This window comes from Hipposideros armiger, unplaced genomic scaffold (genome assembly GCF_001890085.2).
Source record: "Hipposideros armiger isolate ML-2016 unplaced genomic scaffold, ASM189008v1 scaffold_3, whole genome shotgun sequence".
In the NCBI taxonomy this organism is placed as follows: Eukaryota; Metazoa; Chordata; class Mammalia; order Chiroptera; family Hipposideridae; genus Hipposideros; species Hipposideros armiger.
Genome location: NW_017731353.1, coordinates 1898306 through 1921943, shown reverse-complemented (window position 1 = coordinate 1921943; position 23638 = coordinate 1898306). Strand labels below are relative to the sequence as shown.

At 50.9% G+C, this 23638-nt stretch overlaps 2 protein-coding genes across 8 annotated transcripts in view; both read right to left on the bottom strand.

The window, feature by feature from the left end:
* Nucleotides 1-4060: 4060 nt before the first annotated feature.
* On the bottom strand, nt 4061-14039 carry SLC2A8 (solute carrier family 2 member 8). Of its 4 annotated transcripts, none has more exons than XM_019636514.1 (10): nt 13870-14039; nt 13626-13788; nt 13130-13336; nt 11667-11766; nt 10050-10249; nt 9169-9312; nt 8967-9075; nt 8074-8247; nt 7495-7640; nt 4061-6046 (listed from the first exon to the last, which is right to left on the bottom strand). In XM_019636514.1, the coding sequence occupies exons 1-10, from the start codon at nt 13920-13922 to the stop codon at nt 5909-5911; spliced, it is 1434 nt and encodes a 477-aa protein (XP_019492059.1). In that variant the 5' UTR covers nt 13923-14039; the 3' UTR covers nt 4061-5908. The 4 variants fall into 4 exon arrangements, with proteins under 4 accessions (XP_019492059.1, XP_019492069.1, XP_019492090.1 ...); XM_019636524.1 differs by having other exon boundaries at nt 7495-7572; XM_019636534.1 differs by lacking the exons at nt 4061-6046; nt 7495-7640 and adding an exon at nt 7655-7870.
* A 3172-nt stretch (nt 14040-17211) lies between these two features.
* GARNL3 (GTPase activating Rap/RanGAP domain like 3) overlaps nt 17212-23638 on the bottom strand; it is a 132130-nt gene continuing 125703 nt past the window's right edge. For 3 of the 4 annotated variants that reach the window (XM_019636485.1, XM_019636476.1, XM_019636493.1), the window contains 4 exons: nt 21866-22004; nt 20855-21070; nt 19288-19414; nt 17218-17692 (listed from right to left, as the gene is read on the bottom strand). In XM_019636485.1, the coding sequence (XP_019492030.1) occupies nt 17515-17692; nt 19288-19414; nt 20855-21070; nt 21866-22004 (660 nt within the window). In that variant the 3' untranslated portion in view covers nt 17218-17514. Of the gene's footprint in view, nt 17693-19287; nt 19415-20854; nt 21071-21865; nt 22005-23638 lie in introns of all 4 variants that reach the window. The other variant, XM_019636502.1, reaches the window with a different exon arrangement.

Sequence of the window (23638 nt, the reverse complement as noted above, 5' to 3'; positions counted from 1 at the left end):
CTTCTGGGACCTTCAGTTGAGGCCCAACCCTAGCCACCTTCACGGTCCTTTTGAGCCCTACTGAGAGTTGGGGACGAATAGATGAAACGTGGACCCTTCAGTGTGCACAGGGCAGCCACTAGTTGGTGGCCTGGAATTCTCAAAGTATAAAATCTATCAGCAGGAGGGAACGTCAGTAATTTCATGGGCAGAAACACACTTTATTAATAAAAGTGTTTGATCAGCAGTATTGCAAGAGGAGATTCCTGAATATTCTGTTCCCTGGAGGTTTCCCTGCTGTACTAGGGAATATTTCCACAGGCTTCCTCAGAGCATTGATGAAATTTCCTGTCAAACCTGTTGAAAATTCTTCACCACCCAAGCAATTTTCTGATGACCAATTCAGTTTTAGAGGCATTTTGACATTAAGAAGATAGAATGAGGGCCGGCTGAGTGGCTCAGTTGGTTAAGAGCTCACTCAAGAGTGTGAGCTGTCAGCAACACGGTCGCCAGTTCGATTCCCAGCCCCAGCTGAGCTGCTGCTGAGCTGCCAACAGGTGGCAGGATGGCTCAGCTAAAAAAAAAAAAAGAAAAAGAAAAAGATGAAATTCGTTACCTGGGACGCAGAAATGAATTGGGGGTTGGGGGACCGGTGTCCTAAGTCCTCTTCATTTTGTACTTTCTCTGCCCTTTTCAGTCACAGCGGGTAGCTTTTTTGCCAATATAATTAATTCTCTTAACTTTGTGGGTCCTCTATTAATCTTACTGGGATTCACTCTATTAGGCAAGCTACACCCACGGATCCCTTTGAGATAAGCCCTTTTCTACTTTGTGCTTCTGCAATTGGGGCTTACAGCTTTAGAGGTCAGAAGTCTGAGATGGATATTGGGTTAAAATCAAGGTGTTGGCAGGGTTACCTTCCTTCTGGAGGCTCTAGGTATTTACTTACCTTTTCCAGCTTCCAGAGGCTGCCTGCGTTCCTTGACTTGTGGCCCCTTCCAGCTGGTGCGGCTCTGCCCGCAGCCACAGGCCCAGCTGGTGCTAATCCCATTCTGGCCACTAGGCGGTAGCAGAGGCTTTCCTAACAGTACTGAGACCATACCCTTGGCTACTGAGAGGTAGCCTACCTAGTGCTTGAAGCTTCAGCTGATGCAATCCCTCCTATGGCCACTGGGTGGCAATGAGCAGTCCTTGCCTCAGGTTCGCAGAAGCCAGGGTTCTCCTGGAAGTTGTTTTGGGGATGGGGGGGTGGGAAATGGGAGATGGGGTACATATTGGTGGCCAATGCAGATTTCTACCTAGTTATCCAGTGCAAAGACCAGCCTTCTGTGGGCTAGGTAAAGCTCAGCTTCTGCTGCACCTGTCTTCTGGGGATGTTCTATCCTGCCCGTTCTCCATGGCCCTGTGTCTGATGGTGCTGGGCTGGGCTCCTGGGGCAGATACAGCACTGTCAGCGGGGTTGGCTCTTGGTCCCTGAAGCATCTTGTGCCCCGGGGAGTCTAAGGGGACCTCTGAGAGCATGTGTGTTCACAGTCCTTGGTACCTATACGTGGGTGCTGGTAACAATCAGAAGGTGGGATAGGAGTTGTTGAGGGAGTGGGGTAGGATATAGAATATAAAGGGAACAATGTGTAAAGATTTCAAATGTCCCTTTCAGAGACACCCCTTGAGCCTCATGCCAGCCTTGCCTGCAGCTCCCCCTTTCTACCACAGCCTCACCACCACCAGCTAATATCGATTGAACGCTTGCTGTGACATTCTCAATTCTATGTGCTTTACATAATTACCTTTCATCCTCACAATAATCCTATGAGGGAGATAGCATCATTATGCCATTTTACAGATGAATAAATAGACTTGGAGAGGCTAAGTGACTTGGCCAGGTCACAGAGACAGTGAGTAGCACAACCAGAATTTGAACCGAGTCCACTGGCTCTTATCATGCTGCCATAGCTCCTGGTCCCTAGATTACAGAGAAAAGAGGCCAAGGTAGGGTTGAAGCTACAATGACATTTTTTCCTTGCCCACAAGTGTAACCATCTCCCTTGCAGCCTGGGAGTGGGGTGGGGTTGACCCATCCCCCAGCCTCCCCCTCTGGTCCTTTGTCAGCTCCTGTTTGCAGAGGCTGGGGATGGCCAAGCAGGAGCTGGGAGCAGCCTCTGCTTAAGGCTCCCTGTCAAGAAGTTACCCAGGACAAGGACCAGTCTTCTGAGAGGTGGCTCAGAGTGGGTGGCCTGTAACATTGAGTTAAATGTGGACCCGAGTAGCACAGGTGCCAAGCCTGTCCCAGTCGTTAGACACCTAATGCATGGCCAGACCTGTCTGAAAGTCCTGTTCCCTGACCTTTGGTGCTGACTCACTGAGGACAGATTTGGAGATGGTGGGGAGTTAGGCCATCTCAGACACTGCCAGTGTATAGCCTTTTGGGGTGCGGTCTTAACAGGACGGAACAACAGCTTTGATAATGCACATGTCCTTCGACCAGCAATTACGCCTCTAAGGTTTTAGCCTAAGAAATTTCTGGTTTTCCACGCACAGGTCTACCTGTAGCTCTCTCTCTCCCCAACTCCGTCATCTCCATCTCCATCATCTTCCTTATCACCATCAGCTAGCTCTGTATCAGTTTTCTAGGGCTAGTGTAACAAATACCAGGCCGAGTGACTCAAATAACAGAAATTTATTTCCTCACAGTTGGAAGAAGGAAGGCCGGAAGTCTAAGAACAAGGTGTTGGTGGGCTGGTGTCTGAGGCCTCTCTCCTTGGCTTGTAAATGGCCATCTCCCCGTCTTCACTTGGTGTTCCCTCTGTGCATGTGTGTCCTAATCTCCTCTTATAAGGACATCGTCATGTTGGATTAGGACCCACCCTCATGACCTCATTTTACCTTAATTACCTATTGAAAGGCTCCATCTCTAGATAGAGTCACATTCTAAGGTACTGGGGGTTAGGGTCCCCTAAAAAGGGGGACACAATTCAGTCCATAACCATCTGTATCTTTAGCTCCACTCCCATCATCACTGTTACTTCCACCTCTATCCACATCAGCTCCATCTCTATTTTCTATCTCATCTCTGTCCCTGTCATCTTTCTCATCTCCATCATCCCTTTCATCTCGTTCTCTCGTCTCTTTATCAACTCTCATCTCTGCTCTGTCTCACCTGTCTTCTCTCTCTTCTCCATCGTCTCCCTCTCTCTTTCTCTATATCTACATAAGAGCAGAATTATCAATAAGCAGAAAACTGGAAACAATCTCACTGTGGAACATTGTGAGGTTGATTTAAGTTCTGATATATTTATATAATGAAATAATCTTAAGGTCAACAACTTGAGAACCTGCTCCTTACCACACACCATGACTCCAGTTGCAAACACATCATCATTAAAAGGATAAAGAAAGCTTCCATTTCAAGCTGGAAGACTAAACTTACACATTTAGCTCTTCTTCCTTTCCTCTAAATCCCATGAAATGACAGTGAAGATGTATAAAAGGAAATAGGGACGGCTGGTTAGCTCAGGTGGTTAGAGCGCAGGGTGCAGTGCTCATAACACCAAGGTTGCTGGTTCGAGCCCCACATGGGCTACTGAGTTGCCCCTCCACAACTAGATTGAAACAACTACTTGACTTGGAGCTGATGGGTCCTAGAAAAACACACTGTTCCCCAATTAAAAAAAAAAAATCAAAACCGAAACCAACCAAATTGAAAAAAAAAAGGAAACCAGACCCATTACAGAACTGAGAACAGGTGGGACGGGGAGGGGGGGGCGTACACCAGCTACCACAATGAAATGCCAGTTCTTTATTCCTCATTGTGGATGTCCAAAGCTCACCAGATATTTGAGCTAAACCAGCAGCACAAAAAAGAAGGACCAAGATAAACAACCTGATCAAGGGACTCCAAAGGAAACAAGAAGAGAAGACAACTTTTGAAAAGTTAAATATATAAACAGCATTATTTATGATAAAGTAACTATTTATGAACAGTGTTGGTGAGGAACTCTCATACATTTCCGGTGGGAAAGCAAAATGGTACAACCACTTTGGAACACAGGTGGGCAGCTTCTTAAAATAAACACACACTTACCATATGACCCAGCAGTTCCACTCCACAGAAAACCTGCATGCAGATATTTATAGCAGCTTTATTCATAACAGTCCAAAGCCGGAACTGGCCCAAATGTCCCATGGATTGCTACTCAACAGTAAAATGAAATGAACGAGTGAGGCATGAAACAACATGGATGAGCCTAAACCCTGCCCTGCTGAGTTAAAGCCAGACTCAGAATTGACTGCAAACTACATGGTTCCATTTTTACGAAACAACAAAATTGTAGGGACAAAACACATCTGTGGTTGCCAGGGCCACAGCTGTTGGGAGGCGAGTGACGGCAAAGGGACATGAGAGAACATTTTGGGGTAATGAAAATGTCCTCTCTGTTGATTGCGCTGGTGGGTACGCAGCTGTATACGCCTGACCTAAGTCATCAAATTTTATGTGTACAGTTGCTGAATTTTATGGTATATAAATATGCCTTAATAAAACTCATTGTTTGTAAGTGAAAGTATGAATCCTCACAGAAACCCAAAACGGTACACCATCAAGAAGAAAAGTATAGGATGCTGTGCAAAAGGAACAGAGAATAAGAGACAGTTTAGAATGACTGTCAAAACACCGATCAAAGAAAGCTGGAGTGGTTGGTCACACTGAGATCAGATAACGTAGACCTCGGAACAAGACCATGACCAGGGATAAAGGTCATTTCATAACGATAAAAGACAAAACAAGCAGGAAAATGTAACAACCCAAAATGTGCACACTCCTGATAACAGAGCTTGAAGGCACATGAAGCGAAACCCGACGGAGCCGCAAGGAGAAACAGGCTCACATTTGCAGGTGGAGATTTCAGCCTCGCTCAGGAACTGATACAAGCAGAGAGAAAATCGAGGAGGGTGTAGAAGACCTGAACCCCTCTATCAAACGCAACCTAATTGACATTTGTAGAACAGTTCACCTAGTGTTACAATGCGGTTCTCAACCCAATGGACCACTGTGCAGGTGCGAAGGGGTGCAGACAAGCAGGTATTGACATGGAACGTGCGCCTGCGCAGGAGCTCACTTCTGGAAGTCCCCAAGGAGTCTGGAGTTTGCCGAGGCTGAAAGCTGTCCTGTGTATTAGCACATTTTACTGAAATCAGGGCAGCTGATCTTCCAGAAACTACCCCGGGGCCCTGCTCTCCCCACTGCTCTGCCTTGGCCCACACTGCACGTCCGCCCCGTCTCTGGTCTCATTACAAGGCCTAATAGAAGGTGCCACGGTGGGCACATGCTGGGGCTGCACAGCCTGCGACGTGAAGAAGGCGGGTTATGCAATGGGAAGTCAACCCACACGTGTTCTTGGCAAGGCCTGGTTTATGGAAGGGACAGGAAAATGCCCTTCTCAAACTCAGAGAGAGGTCATGACCTGATTTTCTGAGTCAAATCTTTTTATTTGGCAAAGTTCCTTCCTGATAATGCAGCCATGTGAGGAGAAACCATGGGTCATAACCCAGGCTCCAAAATCACTTCCTCCAGGAAACAAGGAGCCAAGCGTCCCCCTCCTCCACTCGCGTTTGTGTCACGATGGAGACGGCGGCGTGTGGGGGACTGGCCACAGGGCAGCAAAGACCATCTGAGGTGTCCCCTCCTCCGAGTCTCAGAGCAGCAGTGGGAACTGGACCCGGGGCTCGAGGGGCGATAGAGAGCTGGGCAGGAAGGAGAGACCCCAGAGGGCAAGGCTCCGAGAGCCTGCGGTCCTGGATCCCGGCTCCCTGGGGGTGGGCAGGGGATCCGGGATCTGGCTGAAGCCCTGCTTGAAGTCACAGGCAGGCTCTGTCCCCTCCAAAGCCCAAGCCAGCCCAGCTAGGAGGGGCAGCGAATCCCGGGAACAGGCTGTTATCGCCCCTCAAAATGGGCTGTGATTTGCTCCAAAGTCTTTCCTTTGGTTTCAGGGATGCAGAATAAAGTGAATAGGACACTGCCGATGCAGAAGGCGGAGGCGAGCCAGAAAGCGCCGTAGGGCCTGAGCACCTCCTGCAGAGAGACGGGAAAGGCCATGAGTGGACGTGGCAGAGGTCAGGGGCCTGGGCTGAGCACTGCCCGGTGTGGATGGTGTGTGGCCGGGTAACTGAGCTCACTGTGATGAAGTGACTGCCCACGTGTCCGAGACCCAGTCGAGTGACAGCTGGGCTCCTGACCCACAGACCGACCCTCTATGCTTAGCTTTGGCCCTGCCCTTCAAGGTCCCTGCCCCCAGAGGACTCTTGGTGCTGGAGGGAATGGCTGAGCTAACAGCAGGTTGGGATGGGACAGTGTGAGCACATGGGGACACTCAGGCCCACAGGCATGGAGGGAAAAGTGAGCTGTTTCCTTTGGTCAGAGCCTGTCCACCCTCCCAGCACAGCCCCAGTGACGTCCAGGTTCCAGACCACCGGCCCCTTGCTTCTCAGCAACTCTTCCTCTGGGAACTGGTGACCCCTCCCCTCCTCCTTGAAGCCCTTCTCTTTGCCTCTTGGACACTGTACACCCCTGGGTCACTGTTACGTCCTTTGCTACCTCCTCCCTCCTTTGCTATTGGTCCCCTTCAAGTCCCCAGCAAGTAATTTCACCTGCAGGCCTCTGCTCTGCCCTGGTCTTCCTGAAATGCTCCCCGGGGCAGCCCTGCCTGCGTGGGCCCGGGCCCTGGACAGACTCCGGGCCAGTCCTGGGCGTCCACGCCTCTCATGATCTGCCTCCTCCTCCCCCACCCCGGCCTCCTGGTGGTTTCTTCTCCCACCACTGTCCACTGCCGTCCCAGCCCTTGTCATAAAGGAGACCCTATCCATCTCATTCATTGCTGTCCGGTACCTTGAACAGACCAGGATGTGGTACGTGCCAGGAGACCTGGGGGGAACGAATAACTGAACAAATGGCTTCTCTATCTTCTCCAGCACCATACCCACCCACCCTGCTATGGGCTGGGAAGCCCCTTAGGCAGGGACCGTGTCTGTGTCAGTCCATCCATGAGAAGGCGGCAAAATGTTGAACTAAACTGATGCTCCCATCAACCCTAAGAGGAAAGCACTGTCACCCTCCTCCATTTTCAATCAAGGAAGCTGATTCAGAGAAGGTAAGCAGCACAGCCAAGGTCACACAGCAGGGAAATGGCTAAGGCGGGATTAGAGCCCAGGCCTGTGGACTCCAAAGCCAGAGTTGTCCTTATTTTCCGACCCGTGTCCCCAACATCCAATGGGGGAGGCGTGCCCCGCTGTCCTCCACCAAGACAACCTGAAGGCTCCAAGTGGTCCCAGCCTGGGTTCCCCACCTGCCCCAGCTCGTCTGTCTCCCCCCTCCCCGCTGACCAAGATGGCTGGTGTCCAAGGATAGTGGCGCCTCAGCCTGTACACAAGGCCACTGACCCTGAGTCTTTTGCAATAAGAGTAATTCTAAAAAGTGCTTCTTGACTATGACAGGGAGGCCATCAGGGGGAGGCCTATACTCACCATGAGGCTGCTGAACTCTTTTGTCACCAGAAAGGCCATGAGCCAGTTGGTGAGGACGCAGACACCGGTGGCCACACCCTTGACGTGCAGAGGGAAGATCTCAGACATGAGGAGCCAGGGGATGGGCCCCCAGCCCAGAGCGAAGCCTGGGGGAGCAAGACATTAGCACCCGCAGGGGCCAGGCCCCTGGCTTGCAGCACACCTCTGGGCTGAAGCCTCGCTGGGCTGCCCGGTGTGGGCTGAGGAGCCCTGGACTTGTCTGGGTCCATCAGCTCTGCGCCTTCCCGCTGGGCGGTCTTAGCCAGGCCCTACACTTCTTACACACAGGTCTTTTCTCTATAGAACGGGATAATGATGGGGCCTTCTCAGGGTGCTACTGTGGGATTAAGTGAAAGGAACAGAGAAGGGCTTAGCTCGGTATTTGGCACATGGTCAGGGGTATAAATGCAGAGGTGGGGACCTGTATGGAGAGGTGAGGCCAGGAGGGCCTGGACTTGCTGGGAGCCATAGGAACCCAGCAGTGACAGGGCATCCCCATCGCCCCCCACCCAACCTCCCCACTCATGGGGCCCCTCTCACCAGCAGTGAAGAGGCACATGCTGCCCACTGCCAACCAGGCCAGCCCCACACTGGCATTGGTGGGCTCCATGGAGACGGGCGCCCAGAGGTCCACATGTGAGGAGTTGCTGGGGCTACCCTGGGACAGCTTGAAGTAGGCGCCGAAGGCACTGGTGCTGAACACCATGACCACACCTGCGGGCGGAGGGTGGCAGTGGGCAGGGCGCTGGGGGAAGTGGCCCAAAGCCCGGGCATGTGGCCCCTGGAGCTGGAGTCAGTGCAGTGTGGCCACAGCAATGTGGCCTGGATGCCTCCGAGAGGGGCAGCGAGCGGTACCCAGGAGCCCTGACTGGGCAGCACCCACCCTACCCCAGCCCTACCAGCCCTGGGCTTGGACCTCAAACCTCAACAAACTCCAAGAAGCCCCCAGAAGCAGACCCTCTCTGGCCCGAGGGAGTAGGAGCAGTAACAGCGGCAGCAGCACTGTTTGAACCCCTTTCCCCAACAGCGCAAAGTGCTCGTGGGCACTCACGCAGACCATCCACTGATCCCCTGATCCTCGCCATGGCCCATCATTACCCTTCTTTTGGAGGGGAAACTGAGGTTCAGAGAGGTAAAGTCACTTGCCCAAAAAGACCACTAGCTTCCGAGTCACTTTGCTTCCTGGGCCCTCAGTTTCCTCCTTATAAGCTGGAGCCCTGATGGCGCCTTCTTTGTAGGTTCACTGTAAAGGTTAAGGTGTGACGCAGTGACACCATTAGCGCAGGCCTGGCTGGGCTGGAGCGAGCGCTCAGCGAGAGCTCCCGTTAAATCTCAGTCTTGTTCTCAGGGACACTTGGCCTCCTCCTCCCACAGCATGGCGGCCTCGGCAAAGACCCTCAAGCGTGCAGTGGGGAGCCCGGCCTGGGCCTCACCTGACAAGGCCAGGAGCAGCCTCCGCCCCGCTTTGTCCATGGCGAGGGCCGCCACAGCCGTGAACAGCACCTGGATCGTGCCCACAATGACCGAGGCCAGGCTGCTGTCCTGCAGAGACGGACCAAGGCGGGTCAGGCACAGACCCTGGGACGAGACCACACCCACACGGCAGCTGGATGTCCAGGGCAGAGGCCTCTTTACCTTGAACTTGGCCTCCTCAAAGATGGTCTCTGCATAGAACATGACAGCGTTGATCCCTGACAGCTGCTGGAAGACCATCAGTGAAATGCCGATGACAAAGGGCTTGTAGATGCCAGGATGCCTCAGCTGGGCCAGGTGGAAGCCCTGCTCGACAGAAACGGCATGAGGACTTCTCTCTCCCCGCTCCTCGGGGGCACCCAGGCTTTGAGACTCCCACCCGAAGGCCTCGTGGAAGAATGAACCTCAGCTTGTCTTGGCCCCACCAGGGCCTCGACAGGGTCCAGACAGGTCTTTGTATCACTATAGTCTCCCCATTTGTAAGGTGACAAGATCCTCACCTCCTCATGTCCCTTCCAGACTTGTTGGGGAGCCACAAAGAGAATACATGGGCAAAGGGCCGGGAATCCAGAATCCCACCAGCCTTGGGCCTGGGTGGAGCGCCAGCCCGGCCCCCCCCAAATGCTCACCAGCAGGCATGTGCTGACTCCTATTTTACAGATGAAGCAACTACGGCTCAACAATGGGACAGTCACACGGCAGGTAAGTGGCAGAGATCATCTCCCCTGCCCTGCAACTCCCCACTTAAAAATCGAAGTCCTCAAGTCTGCCCTGCGGTGCCCTTGGATCCCGCCCAGCCTTTCTCTTCCTGGAACAATAAAATCAAGGCTCAAGCTTTCCCAGGGATCTCCAAGCCTGGGTTCCAGCCAAGGAGTGGGGCTCGAGCAGGCCTTTGCTTGCTCGCACACAGGACAGCACTGCCCCCCGTGTGTGTGAGCGTGCACATGCAGCCTTGGGAACAGGCTGTGCTGGCCTCTCCTGGCTGCAAAGGGGGTGCTACCTCACTGGCCATCCCAACTCTGCCTCCCCACCCTCTTTCTTACCTGGTGCTCAACCCCAAAAGGGGGCTCTTCCCAGCCCTGCTCGGAGCCCCACAGGAATCGCACGGCAGCCATGGCTTCCTGGCGCTTGTGCTGAGTCAGCAAGAAGCGTGGGGTCTCCGGCATACAGCACATAAGCAGCAGCATGAAGGTGGGGGGCGCACAGCCCAGCACGGCCAGCCAGCGCCACTCCAGGACCCAGCCTGGAAGGTTAGACGTCAGAGTCAAAGTGAGCCGGCCAGGGCTTTCCCCACGAGGGCCTGTCCCCTTGCCAACCCCAGGGACTCAGCTCAAAGAGTGGGGACCTCACTGCCTCTGCATGGCAACCCTCGTGCTTCTTACTGATCTGGTCATTATTGTTGTTGAAATGTTGTAGAAATGATGGTGAATACATCATTATGCTACATCTGCTCAGCAAATATTTATGTAGCCATTAAACAAAGGTCTAGGCGCTCGCTATGTAACGATGGGTATGACATGACACCATTTGTGTAAAAGGTCGGGGCAGGAAAACAAATATGCATAGTCATACATGCAGACTTTCTGGAAGGCCACCAAGAGGCAGGCAAGGCTGGCTCCCTAGGAGAGGATGGGGGACAGGGTGGGGGGTACTTTTCACTGAACACCAGAGGATCAAAAGTCACAGAAACTGATCAATGAAAGTTCAGATTATGATGGACGAGATAATTCTATGGGTGTATCGATACCCACGTGTCTGTCCCAAATGTCAGCGTCTGTACACAGCAGGGCTTTGGCACACTGCTGGCCCCCAAGGCAGCCAGATTGCTGGCAGGACTCTGAATTAGAGTCACGATGGGAAGTAGGTAAAATGGAAGCCCATGAGTCTGTATATCAACCACTCTAAAGACTCAGAGGGCACGTGGCCTAGGCCAGAAACCCACAACCCCCCCCCCCAGTTCTCATGCCATCCCTTGATTCTCATTTGGGGTAGGCACTTTTCCTGTGTCACTTAAACTCTCACCAGCCTTGCACTAGGTGGGGTTACCCTCACTTAATGACTGGGAAAGCAAGCCTCCCAGGGGCGGCGTGACTAGGCCAAGGTCACACGGCTAGTAAGTGGCAGAGGCCATCCCCTAATCTGGGACTGTCGGACTTGAAGCCTGTCCTCTCTCTGACCCAGTTCTGGTAGAAACATGTCTGCCTCTGGAAGCTTCCTCATGCTGGCCCCAGCTCTGACCTTTCGGTCCCTGCCACATGCCTCCTTCATGCTGCAAATCCAGTACTGATATTTCTGAGGGAGACATGCCTGGGCCTGCCAAGCTCCTGGGCTAAAGACTTTTGGGGTGCTCCACTTGCCCCTGGAATCCTGTTTGTCACCGTACTTTGAGGTACTGACCTAACCAGTCAGTCCTTCCCACACCCCTGGAATGGGTTTCTGCCCCGGAAAGATGAGAAAATCACCTTGCCAGCCCTCCCTGGAACTTAGTCACAAGACCCACCAGTCCCAGGGTCTCACTCAGGGAGGTGGTCTGGGAACCTAGGACCTTGGGCACTGGCTGTGTGACTTTGGACAAGTCCCTTGACCTCTGTGACATTTAGTTTCTATATCTGTAAAGTGGCCATTAACAGGGATCAAAAGAGATAACGTGAAAACTCTACCTGCCAGGTAGGCTAGGAGGATGCCTATGACGACCATCAGCTGCACACAGGAACCGAGGAGCCCCCGCACTTTGGGGTAGGCAATTTCAGAGATATAGACCTGTCGGCAATTAAGATGAGAACCTCAACTGGGGCTGCTGTAGGCCCGGTGGGCCCCTAATTGCAATCTCAGGTCAGCAGAGCCTTCCTCATACCTCCCTGCACCCCACCAAGTGATCTGCGGCAGGTGTTTAAAGGGGAATAAGGAGATATATAAATATATATATATGGCTGTTGTGTGTGTGTGGTGGGGGTAATGGGTGGGTGAGGACACAGAGCTTTTCAAACTTTCATTTAATTGCATGAATATTCTTGAAAAAATGCAGTAGGTTTGGGATGGGGCCCAAGATTCTGCCTTTCTGAATAGTTCCAGGTGACACCAGGCTGCTGACCCAATGACCACACTTTGGTATGTACCTTGGAGTCAAAGAAACTCTTTGCCTCAATCGCTAGCAGTGACTGCCACTGCTCCCTCTGTGCTCAGGGGCCACAAAGGCCTCGTCTGTGCTTCTAGGTTATTTCACTCCTTATTACGTGACTTAGGTGTATTTTTGCCCAGTAAAAAACCCAAAGCATAAAATCCAACCCAGCTGCTGCCTAGCAAATGTGGTCATGAAATGAGAGGCAGGTGCAAAGGGGTGATCAGGGAGGACCCTGAGCCATTGCTTTCAATCTCAACCAGGACTGGGTGTGGTGGGTAGGTCACCAAGCTCATGATCAAGTTCATTGGTTACCCAGCAATCCCAGCTGCTAGGGTCTAAGTCCTCCACAAGCCACACCAGGGCTGTCTGTCTGTGCGAAATCTTTGAATCCTCACCCACCACACGAGGTTCCCACTTTACAGGGGAGGGAAGTGAGGCACAGAGCGGTCCTCTGGCCCAGGACGTGGCAGAGCTGGGATGTCACCCAGGTGTGTGTGGCTCCAAAGTCAGCCTGGGCAGTGGTGGGTCAGGAGCTGGCAGAGAGAAGCAGGGGAAGCAGCGGGAGGACTGGTGTGTAAGCAGCAAAGGGGAATCAGGTCCCAGCAGCCTTTGCCCCTGGGGACAAAGCAGAACAGGATTTTCCTGCTAAATTGTAGTCAGTGGTCTGAAGACAAGGGGGATCCAGACCGTACTGCGAGGCTTCTGTTGACCATTCACAGATCCCATCTTATTTGTAGAGCAAAAGAGAGACGGGATAAGTGGCACAATCCTGGGTTTACGTTATCGCTTCACCACTGACTACTTGTGTCCGGACAAAGGACTTCACGTTTCTGAAACTTACCTCAACTGCAAACGGGGCTAACTACAGTGGCTCCTTCCTTACTTGCACCAGTAAGAGAGACAAAGCAGATAAGGGGCACCTAGGAGGCCCCCCGGGGAGAACCACGCCCCCAGATCTGCTCCTTCTCCTTGGTCCCAGGGCGCAGGCTGGGAGACACTTACCGGGGCCACTAGTGAAGCAATGCCACAGGCTAGGCCGGTGAGGAGGCGGCCCCCGAGCAGCGTCCACACATCTTGGGCCGCGGTGATGACAGCAAAGCCGGTCACGAAGGGCACGGTGCAGAGCAGGAGGCTCAGCTTGCGCCCGGCGCGGTCCAGCAGCCAGCCGCCCAGCACGCCCCCCGCCGCGGCGCCCAGGGTCACGATTGCCTAGGAGCGACCGCCGGCTGAGGAGGGGACGCCAGGGGATCATGGCCCAACCTTGCCCTCCACCCACTCCCGGCGGCCTCAGAGGGAAGGGGATGGGGCTCCCTGGCTGGTGGTCTGGAAGAGGGCGACCCCTCGCAGGGGAACTGGGACGTACTCAGCGGAAGGTCTCAGTGCCCGCCTGAAGCAAGGCAGGGAGAGGGTGCCATCGCACGTCCGAGAGGGTGGACGTGGAGGTTCCTGGCGCTCCTCTTAGTGGTGGGAGGAGGAGGGTCCCAGCCAGGGGTCTCACCCCGAACCAGGAGGCGGTGTCGTTGTCGAGGCGCGGGGTCGGAGAAGCGGAGCGCCGCAGGCTCGGGATGGCCGGGGAGCTGTAGCCGAGCGCGAAGCCGAAGCTGAGAGGGCCCAGGGCAGCGGCGAAGGCGGCGAGGAAGACGCCGCGGCCGCGGGGAGCGCTGCCGGGACAGGGCGGTCGATGAGTTGCGCCGGCTTGGGCTTAGCGGGAGGGCAGAGAACGGTTCCCTTCGCCCGCTCACCTGTCTGGCGGCCGCAAAAGCGGCTGGGTCTCTTCCTGGTCCTCAGGCGTCATGTCCGCGGCCAACGCTTGCTGGGGCAGCTCTGACGCGCGAACCGCCACGGGTCCCGCGACTGCGGCCCGCACTGGCCTCTCCGGGCAGAGCAGGCCAATAGCCGACTCTGGGCGGCTTTGGGGCCGGAATCGGTGTGGTGTGGGAGCAGCCAATGGGAACGCAAGGCGGAGTTAGCGACTGCGCTAGGAGCCGCCTTCAAATCAAAGCAGACCAATGGAAGCAAAGAGCCTGTTGGCGAAGCGCACTGGAACCGCCCCTAGGACAGAGCTATCCAATGTATAGGTGGGGCGGAGTTTGTTTTTAAGCCTCCAGCACAATCACCCAATAGGAGCGTGGTGCGAGCAGGAGGCGGGGTCAAAAAGCTGTCTCAAGCCAATGAGGGTGGAGGGCAGGGATTGTATTTGTGCCTGGAGTCGTCTCTCAGTCTAGCTTTAACCTACGGGGCTAGGAGGCGGACGAAGGCGGAGCACGTGGGCCTCGCCCAGCACTTCCCGCTCTCACTCTGGGCAGCTGCAACTGCTCTCCAGTGGTCCGGTCTGCAGTTCCGCCTCCGCGTTAACCGCCTCTCTGGGGCCCTAAGCAGGAGAAGCCTGACCCCTACGCCTGGCCCAGCTCTGCCCACTGAGAGCCATAGGGCGGGAGTTCTCCAAATGACTGCCTGGGCTGTTCTTTCTCTTCTCAGACGCAGAGCCTGGCTCTGCGCGCTCCAGCTGCGCTGCTGGGCGGAGGCGTGGCCCTGTGCGCCGCAGCCTACCTTTGTGCCGGTCACCACTTGGAGCTCTCAGATTGCTGACGGTTTCAGAGCGTACGACGACTAGACCCTCCAGGTGCTGAGGACCTGTGTGGAGCGGGGTCTGCCGTGAAGCATGTGTGATTGATCTGGGCTTACATGATGAGCTCCACGCACCCTGCTAATTTCCACTCACTTCACGGGTAATCCTGACTCTTGAACCTTCATGTAAATACCTCCCAACTTGGAGTCCCCTGCGGGGAGTCCCCTGCGGATGTTAATAGCCAGTCTCTATACGTGTGTACCTACGTCACTGCTGGAGGCGAGGATGAGGTCAGGGCTCTGGAGAATCTAGCCATTTGTACCCAACACTCTGGGTTCTGGCAGCTGCAGTAGAGTGCTGTGGAAAGAACCAGGACTATGAGAGTAAGAGGCTTAGTTTCTAATCTTTCTCTGGGCCTCTGTTTCCTCATCTCTAAGTGGGGATGACAGTATCTATCTTCCCAGAGATTTTTGAGAAGGGGCAATGTATATAAAACCCAACACATGGAAAGCACTAAAATGCTAGCCAGTGTGACAGGATAGTGGTTTGACCTAGTGCAGTCACCTGACTGTACTATCTTTAAAGACTTAGGCCACCTCCCCTCTGTGCTTACTCAGCATCTTGTGCTGGAGTTATCAGTTCTTACCACAGCACTTATCACTGGCATTGTGATCACCTTTTACTTCTCTCCCTCCCCTCATGGACGTGACCTTCTCCTCTGGACAGCACTGGGTGTTTGCAGAGTGGATCCATGCCTCAAACTCCATGGTCAAACTGCTCAGGTAGATGGTTTATTTTGTAACTCAGCCAGTGACGTATATGCAGAGGCTTACGTAGACAGGACGCTCCAGTGAGCCCAGCTAGCTCCAGCCAGCACTCTGAGCAGGAGATCCGTACAAAACCGCTCCTGGCCTCTGGCTGGTCGTCTCCTTCCCCGTGGGTGTACAGCATCCACTTCCTAACCTTTATAAGCAGATATTGCTGCCAGAGCAGCCTCCCGACCTCCCTTTTACAAGCCAAGCACCACTAGTCTGATTAGTAGGGTCCAATTCTTGTCCTTTCTACATTCATTCATTCCTCAGATCTGTGACTTTTGTCAGACCATGGGGTGTCTCTGATGCCGCCCGTATTTTGAAAAAAATGGTCTACAAAGCCCTTGGTTTTTATGTTCCAGGCTGAGAAGCAAGAAACCCCAGGAGAAAAAAGATGACAGGAAAAACACACATTCAAGCCCACAAAGCTTCCAGTTTAGTTTAACATGAAAAACACCAGCTGGATCCAACTGCCACAGGCCTGGCTCTGTATGGTAGACGGGAGAGAGCACAGCTCTGGGGTCAGAGAATGCACAGGTTCAAACCACTGCCCCTTTCTGAGCCTGTTTCCTCATTTGAAAAGCAAAAAATAATAAAACCTAATTCACAAAACTTGGTGAGGTTGAGATCTAGTATGTAGTTGGTCTTGTGTGTTTCCCCTATCTATGATAAGGGCATAACGGAACACAAAGGAAGAGTGGGAATGCTGAGTGCTGCAAAGACCACAAGAAGGCACATTTGGTTGTAAACGTCTCACCTGGGTTTACCCCAAAAGCACTGTCTTTACTTTATTACTAATTTGCTTTCTTACTCTTGCCTTCTGCTGAAGGGAACCAGGCAGCCTTCAGCTTGGATTTATTATGTCGAATTGTTTGTGCGACAGGCAGGGAGACAGGATGCAAACTTCTGTCCAATCTGTCAGATCAAGGTCATGTCACACACAGCTCTCTGCACTTACAGAGAGGAACTGCAGAACTCCTTAGAGCTGCTTTGCAAGGGGAAATGATTTCAAGTTTCTTTTGATGGGGAATATAGGCAAGAAGAGATATAATAAAATGGAATTGTCAGACTAAAGCCAAAGGTAAATTACCTGCTTCGCACAGATAAAATGTTTTACAATGTCAGTGAAACTAGATTTTCCCCCTTCAATCTGTCCTGGCTAGAGGCTGACATGTCACCATTTCATTTACATTTGGCCAAATCCACATTTTCTTCTCACGTTGAGGAGGGAGCAACAGAAGGCAGATAAATGACAAGAGGAAGGATCATCATTTGGTTCATGTAAAGGGCAAAAGCAGACCCGAATGAGAGGAGGGGACTTGAGAGTGATAATTTTGATAACTGTTCCCTGGTTATATGATTTGAGGGTAACAATAAACACCAAACAAAATAATTGTAAGACTCTTAACAAGCTCCTATACCTTATTATTTTTCGTGAGACACAAAGAAGAAGAAAACAGGAGCTTCTAAGATCTAACCATTCAGCTTTTCTTAAAAGTCGACAGGCAGGAACATAGCTGGTTCCAATCACAGTGAACTGAACAGTAACGGGCCAAACGTACAGAAAGAAAACTTATTTTATAACAAATTTTAAAAGCAATGGCTTTTCTTTATAAAAGAAACACATTATGTGACATAAATCAAAACTAATGAAAAAATAATTTTTTCCATCTAAGTACGAGTATATAAAATATAAGAGAAGGTTGCAGTAAGATAAGAATGAACATTTTTGATTTATTCAAAGTTTCAATCTAAAATCTCAATGAAATCTACCACCTGTATTACAAGGGGACTGATGGTTCCTGAACAGAAAGAAACAAAGGTCGAGAAAGATGGCACTGGACACTGGAGAGTGACCCAAATTGGCCAAGGGTGCTGAAGGTTTGGTCCAATAGTTCGCAGACAGGCTAAAAGCCACATTTTGTTGAGAAATGATGTCAGAACTGATTAAAGAGTATAAACCTCCATAAGAAAATTAAAGGTGGCAAACTCTATTCGGACTCTGTTTACTTCAAGTCAATAATGTCTTCATCTGAGGAGGCTGTGAGCTGAAAGGGGCTGCCGGCCCAGACTGGGCTGCCTTCTCTGTCTGCCCCAGGGTCCTGGTCGGAGCTTGTCGAATGGTAATGCCCCTCGGGATTGGCTTCGGAAGTAGAAGGACTTTCCAAGGAGCCCGATGTGATCCTAGAAGAGAAAAGTCACTGAAAAAGGACCCTTGAGGAGCACTGGCCTGGGCCTATTGTGTCTGGTAGTTTCCTGCTCATTTGAACTCCTAGCCTATCTTCCCCCACAACTCCACCCATTATGGGGGAGAAGTGGGGAAGTGCAGGAGTCACCCGTCACCCCAACAGAGCTTGAGTTCTGCAGTCAGGTAGCCCTAAGTAATGGGTTGTGAATTTTAAAGGTCAGTGGTGACACATCAGAGGTGTTTGTGAAGCATTGTTTACCTTTCTCAAGTGCCAATACTTATAATGTTACTCTTTGCCTCAAATCCTCCCATGGCCCCCCATGGCCTGAGGACAAGGCTGAAACTCCTATCCACAGGATCACAGGACACAGAAGCTGGCTGTGCTGACCCCTCCAGCTTCCTCTCAGCCCCTTCCTATGTCTCCGTGTCTCTCTTGCTCAGTTCAGTGCCACTTCCTCCAGGAAGCCTTCCTTGAACACCCTCTCCAAGTAGACCTCCTATCCTCCCCACCCCCATCATTTAAATCTTTGAAATTTCCTTACAGCACTTGTCACTACTGGAAATGATTTAATGTGCTTATTTGTTTATAGGTTTATTGTCTGTTTCTCCTCACTAGAATGCAACGTTCACGATTGCAGGGGCCTTGTCACATAGTAGAGGCTCAGCAAAGGTTTGTCGGATTAAAGCATGTGTAGTGCTGTCCTTCTCTCTGCCAGGCTGATGCCCAAGTGGTTTATGAGACTTGGCTTAGCCTCTCCTGATGTTTGAGACCTTCCCTGCCCCAGGTGTGGGTGGATGGCACCCCTCATTCTTCTCCATCACCTGCCACCCTGGAATGCTGTCCTTCCTAGAGTGTCTTTGTTGGCCGTCCCGCTGGCCTGTGAACCCCCTGAAGGTCATCTCCAACACCCAGCTCAGTGCCAGGCACTTCATTCATGTGCCGAATGAATGAATGGAGGAGGTACGATGCTGCTTGAGGGACACGTAGAATCTTAGGGGACAAATCAGTGGGATTCAACAAGTATACATTGACATGTGACTCCACTGCCATCCAGAGAGGCTGTGGCTATTTCTATTCCCACCAGAAGTATTGGAGCGTGCCTTTCCCCCTCACTCTTACATAGCATTTTTGTTTAAAAAAAAAATCTCTCAATTTGGTGAGCAAAAAAAGAAAAGTCTCTTGCTGTATTTTTTTTTTTTAATTTTTTTTTTTAGCTGAGCCATCCTGCTACCTGTTGGCAGCTCAGTGGCTGCTCAGCTCGGGCTAGACTCGAACCGCTGTTGCTCAGAGCTCAAACTCTTGAGCGAGCTCTTAACCAACTGAGCCACTCGGCCGGCCCTTGCTGTATTATAATGAGCACTTGTGGGATTGCTAGTGAGGTCCCCCATTTGTTGGGGCCCCTCCCTGGCAGGCTGTGCTCTCTGCGGAGCCTAAGAGAGGAGCTGAACGCTGACCCTCTGCGTGGCTGGTCAAGGTCAGCTGGTCAAGCTGGTCTACCTCGTCAGTCAGCAGACAGGGCCTCGTGACAGTGCTGTGACTTGAAGGGCCACCACCCTGAGCAGGGCTGCCGGGGGCTGCTGCTTTCTTTACCTGTCGCTGCTAGTTGATCTCACTGTCCCTGGCTTGGGGCCTCCTTGGTTTTCTTCTGACTGCTTCCGGACTTTTGATTTGGGCTTTGGTGCTCCTTCTGACCTGGGTCCACCTTCATCGGAGAGCCCTGGATTGCAGGGGAGAGTCACAGATCAGAGGGTCACCATCACAGGGCTGCCGTGGAGACAGAATGTCCTTTTCTTCTTGGTTGGGAATTGGTGCGTTATTGGGATAGAATCAGGAAGAAATAATAAAGTATATATTTTTAAATAATTGATTTTCTTGTTGGTGGGAGGTTTTTTTCCTGGTGATAAAGAATGTATGTATTGCCAAAGAAAGTTAAAAAATCAACTAGACTCAGAAGAGTCTAATGAAGGAGAGAAAATCTCTAATAATCCTACCACTGGTAATGAATTCTCCAACTCAGAGGTTCAGTTTCGGAAAAGCCCAGTGGCGTGTAAAACAGTGGCTAGAGTTCAAGCTTTCATAGGGAACAGTGGGTTAAAAATAGTAATACACGTATTTTAAACGCACAGTGGAAGGCAGCAACTTCTGGAACGTATGGGCTTTGTCAGTGTCAAAGCCTGCGTTGTCACATGGCCCCAGATCCCTTCTCCAGTTGCTCTGGAAACAGGACAGCAGGGCAGGTTATGTGCTAAGGCCACTGTCCTTACAGTTTTATGCCACGCAGCTCCCAATTCCAGTTTTCAAACCAGTTTGTACTGGCTTAACATAGCACTTCCATTTTTCCTCATTTTATTTTCACAATTGTGAACAAAAAGCTTTATAATGGTCTAGCCTTTTCATAGTTACCATGGTACTTTATGTTTCTCTGGTCTGGTTTCCCAGCTATAGTTCGAGAGAGAAGGGCCTAACCAATATCTTGCATCTGTGACATCCCCACAGACCTGCCCCCATGGTCCAGGGGCTTTGAAAAGTGATCACTGAACTGCACCACACATATGGACAAACATGGTCAATTTAAACTTTTGCATATACAAATATACAATGTTATCTCAGAACCGTAGTACGTAAACCCCTCTAGACATTTTTTTTTCTAGGAAATCATATATATAAAGATACTTGTATTTTTTAAAAGTTGTATCAGACGAGGCACACTATTTACAAACTGCCTTTTCCTCCTTTACCCATTGCTTTGGGCAGCTTTCCACACCAATAATTATAGATCAACACGTTATTGTTGGGGATAAACTGTACAGTATTCCTTGGTGGAGGTGCACTGCAATTTATTTATAAATCCCTTATTAAAGGGAAAAAGAATTTGGACAAAGAATTTGAACTTCATTTCTTAGGCAAAAGGATGCCTATTGATACTTTTAACCTAGAGATATCACTCAATGGGAGATTAGAGCTAAAGAAAGTTTTCTAGTTTTTACAAGTGTGATATTGAACAACTAATTCCACAGGCCAGGAGAGGAAGTAAGGCTGGGGTTCTTAACCCAGTTTCTTTTTAACTTATTCATTGTTTTTGAGGATGATGAATATCCAAAGATAAAACCAGCTGGTATATTTACAAACTGAAAACAGAAAAATCGAGAGCCATTACCCAGCAGCTCCCTGCGGGTCCTGCTTGCTATTTCTTTAATCTCCATTCGGGACAGAGACAAGGAGTGAGTGACCGGAATGGCAGCGATGCCAACGCCGATGGAGGTGGGCGGGGTGATGACCTTGGAGACTAAGGGTGATTTCAGAGGTCGCTCAATGCTTCTGCCGACAAGGTTTCTGAGTGGAATCTTGTACAGGCTTTTGGACTGAATTTCACCTGAAATATGATTTAGAAAAGGACATCAGAACTTGAAGAAAAGTTCATATTATCTTCCAGAGGGTAACCTTTGGTTCCTCAACATAGTTGTCATGAAGGAAGATTTTATGTCACACGCTGATGTCCCATGAGGAGCAATACAGTGATGGTGCTTGCTGGCTTTGTTTCCTAAGGGCACTGTTTCCATGGGTAAATTGGATTAAATGCACCCACTACTGGTTATGTCTGCACAGGAGGAATGAGCAGACAAGAACCACAAACAGCTGCAGCACACCCAGCTGCACAGCCACCCGCCCGGGGAGCCCCGTGCTTTATGGTAACAAGAAGCCATAAAGACGACTGATGTGGTGAGAAGCTGGGAAAAGCTGTGTTCAGAGCGACCTAGTAACCACAGCAAAGGCTTCTGGGATTCGTGGGCAAAGCTAGACAGCGTGAAAGACTGGGTGTGCTGAGTAATGTGTAGGTTTTATGGCTATAACCTTGTAGCTATAAAACCTGCTAGGTAGTTAACATCCCTGAAGGAAAAACAGCTGCTCGGGCGAGTCAGAATCTCCTAGCCCTCAACTCCCTTCTCCTCACTGAAAAGTTTTTTTCGCTACGGGAACTTTTGTTGTTTTTAGCACCAAGTTTCTTAAGAATGCAACCAGTGCATTCAGAATGCAAGTTTTTTTTTTTAAATGGCTTGAAATAGTGACTTCTTAGGCAGTAAGCACATGTCGATGTTTGACAAATGAACTAGAGCAATCGGAATAGACTAAAAATATCTATTAATAAGACAGTAAAAATGGACTTCACCTTCCCCCAGGGAAGAAGGAAGCACTGGGGTCTCTCGGCCTGGGGGTGTCTGAGGAGAATTGTGGGCACTGGCCCCCTTGGAGCTGCCTCCAGATGAGGCCTCAGTCTCGGCCGCAGTGGCTGTGAAGTATATATCCGACTAGAAAGAAAGAGAAACGTTACCACGCTTGCCTTGCACCCACTGGCCCTCCTGTCATCACTGCAAAGCCTCCAAATGTTCCCTGCCGCTCAGCTTATCTTCGGGGTGCGCAGTGCAGTGATGATGCCTGGGGTGGGGGCTCCCGGGGCAAAGCCCGGAGCAGCCAGTTCAGACTATTCCTGAGTATTCAGTTCCCCTCACTTTCCTCTATCTATGTGTTGACACACCTTCTGCAAACACGAACACAACACACACTTCTCCAACAGGAAGCTCAGCCACCTGGGGTGTCAGAACCGGAAAGGATGTGGGGACTCCCAGGTCCACTTAGACTGGGAAACGGGCCACACACGCAGTGAGTCCGCACACGCTCGCACACACCCGGGACGTGGGGGCCCTGGTGTTGACCGCAGTGTTGTGAGGGAGCCAGTTCGGACTGACGCATGCGCACCGATTTTCAGGGATTTTGCAATCCGGCGGTTAAACACAGCCATTCTTAAATTTAAATACACGTACATTATATTAAAAACAAAGGTACTAAATATCCAAATTCAACCATTCCGAATTATTTTCCTACACTTACAATTATCTATGCTCTCGAGGTTATTTGCAACAAGTGTCTGAGTGATGGAAATACCGTGTAACAGTGGCTCCTGCGTATCGCTTCCTGACCCCGTGTTCTGTGGTGTCACATGGGGAGCTTGCAATCAATCAAGGTGGGACTGTTTACACCATGGAAACCGACAAATGCTACAAATCGGAGCTGATTTGTTGTTTTGTTGGCTGTCTAGACTTAACGTGATGGAGAAGTGGTAATAATGAAGATTAAATTAAAGTTGCATTGAGTCTAATCGGCACTGCTGAAACGGAAAGTTTTGGTTTAATGATTGATTTGTACGAGGGTGAGACAGTTTCATAGTGGATCATGTATCAGATTTAATGACAAACTTATTAGAAAAAGAAGGAATGGATTGAGCTATAACTCCAGCTGTAAAATCATAGGTTGGCTACAGATAAGAGTTCAGCAAAAATTAACAAAAGTGTTTTGTGAGAGCCAAGTGGCTAAACGGACTTTAAGATAAAAGTCACTATATTTTATTCTTCATAAGTTGTAAGCTATTTTATTATCCAGTAACATTTATAATCAACTACCGCATGTGCGTATATATACACACACACATACACACCCATTTTCTGGAGGGCTGGTTAAACATTTACCAGCACACCATGGGGGCCACTCTAGTGATTAAGGAAGGCTCAGTCCTTGCTCTCACAGGAGTGTGAGTGTGGCGGGGCAGGCAGACAAATACAGCTACCCACCACCAGACGTGGCGCATGTCAGGAGGGAGAAAGTGCCACAGGGGGTGCAGCAGGGGCACCAGCCCAGTCTGGCAGGGCCAGGGAAGGCTGTGTGGGGCTGACTCAGGGATTATGGCCCAGTGATAGAAGGCACCTTGGGAAGTCATCTTTGTTCCTGCATCCCTGGGTTTTGCTCACATTCTGTTACTAGACATGGATTACTCAGCTGTTGTTCCTGGAATTCAAATTCAAACTGTGGACAGAAAGCGGCAAAGGAAGAAGGCGCTATTTATTGCAGCTCTTGCTTTTCTAGACGTGGGCTGTCCTTGAGGGCAGCA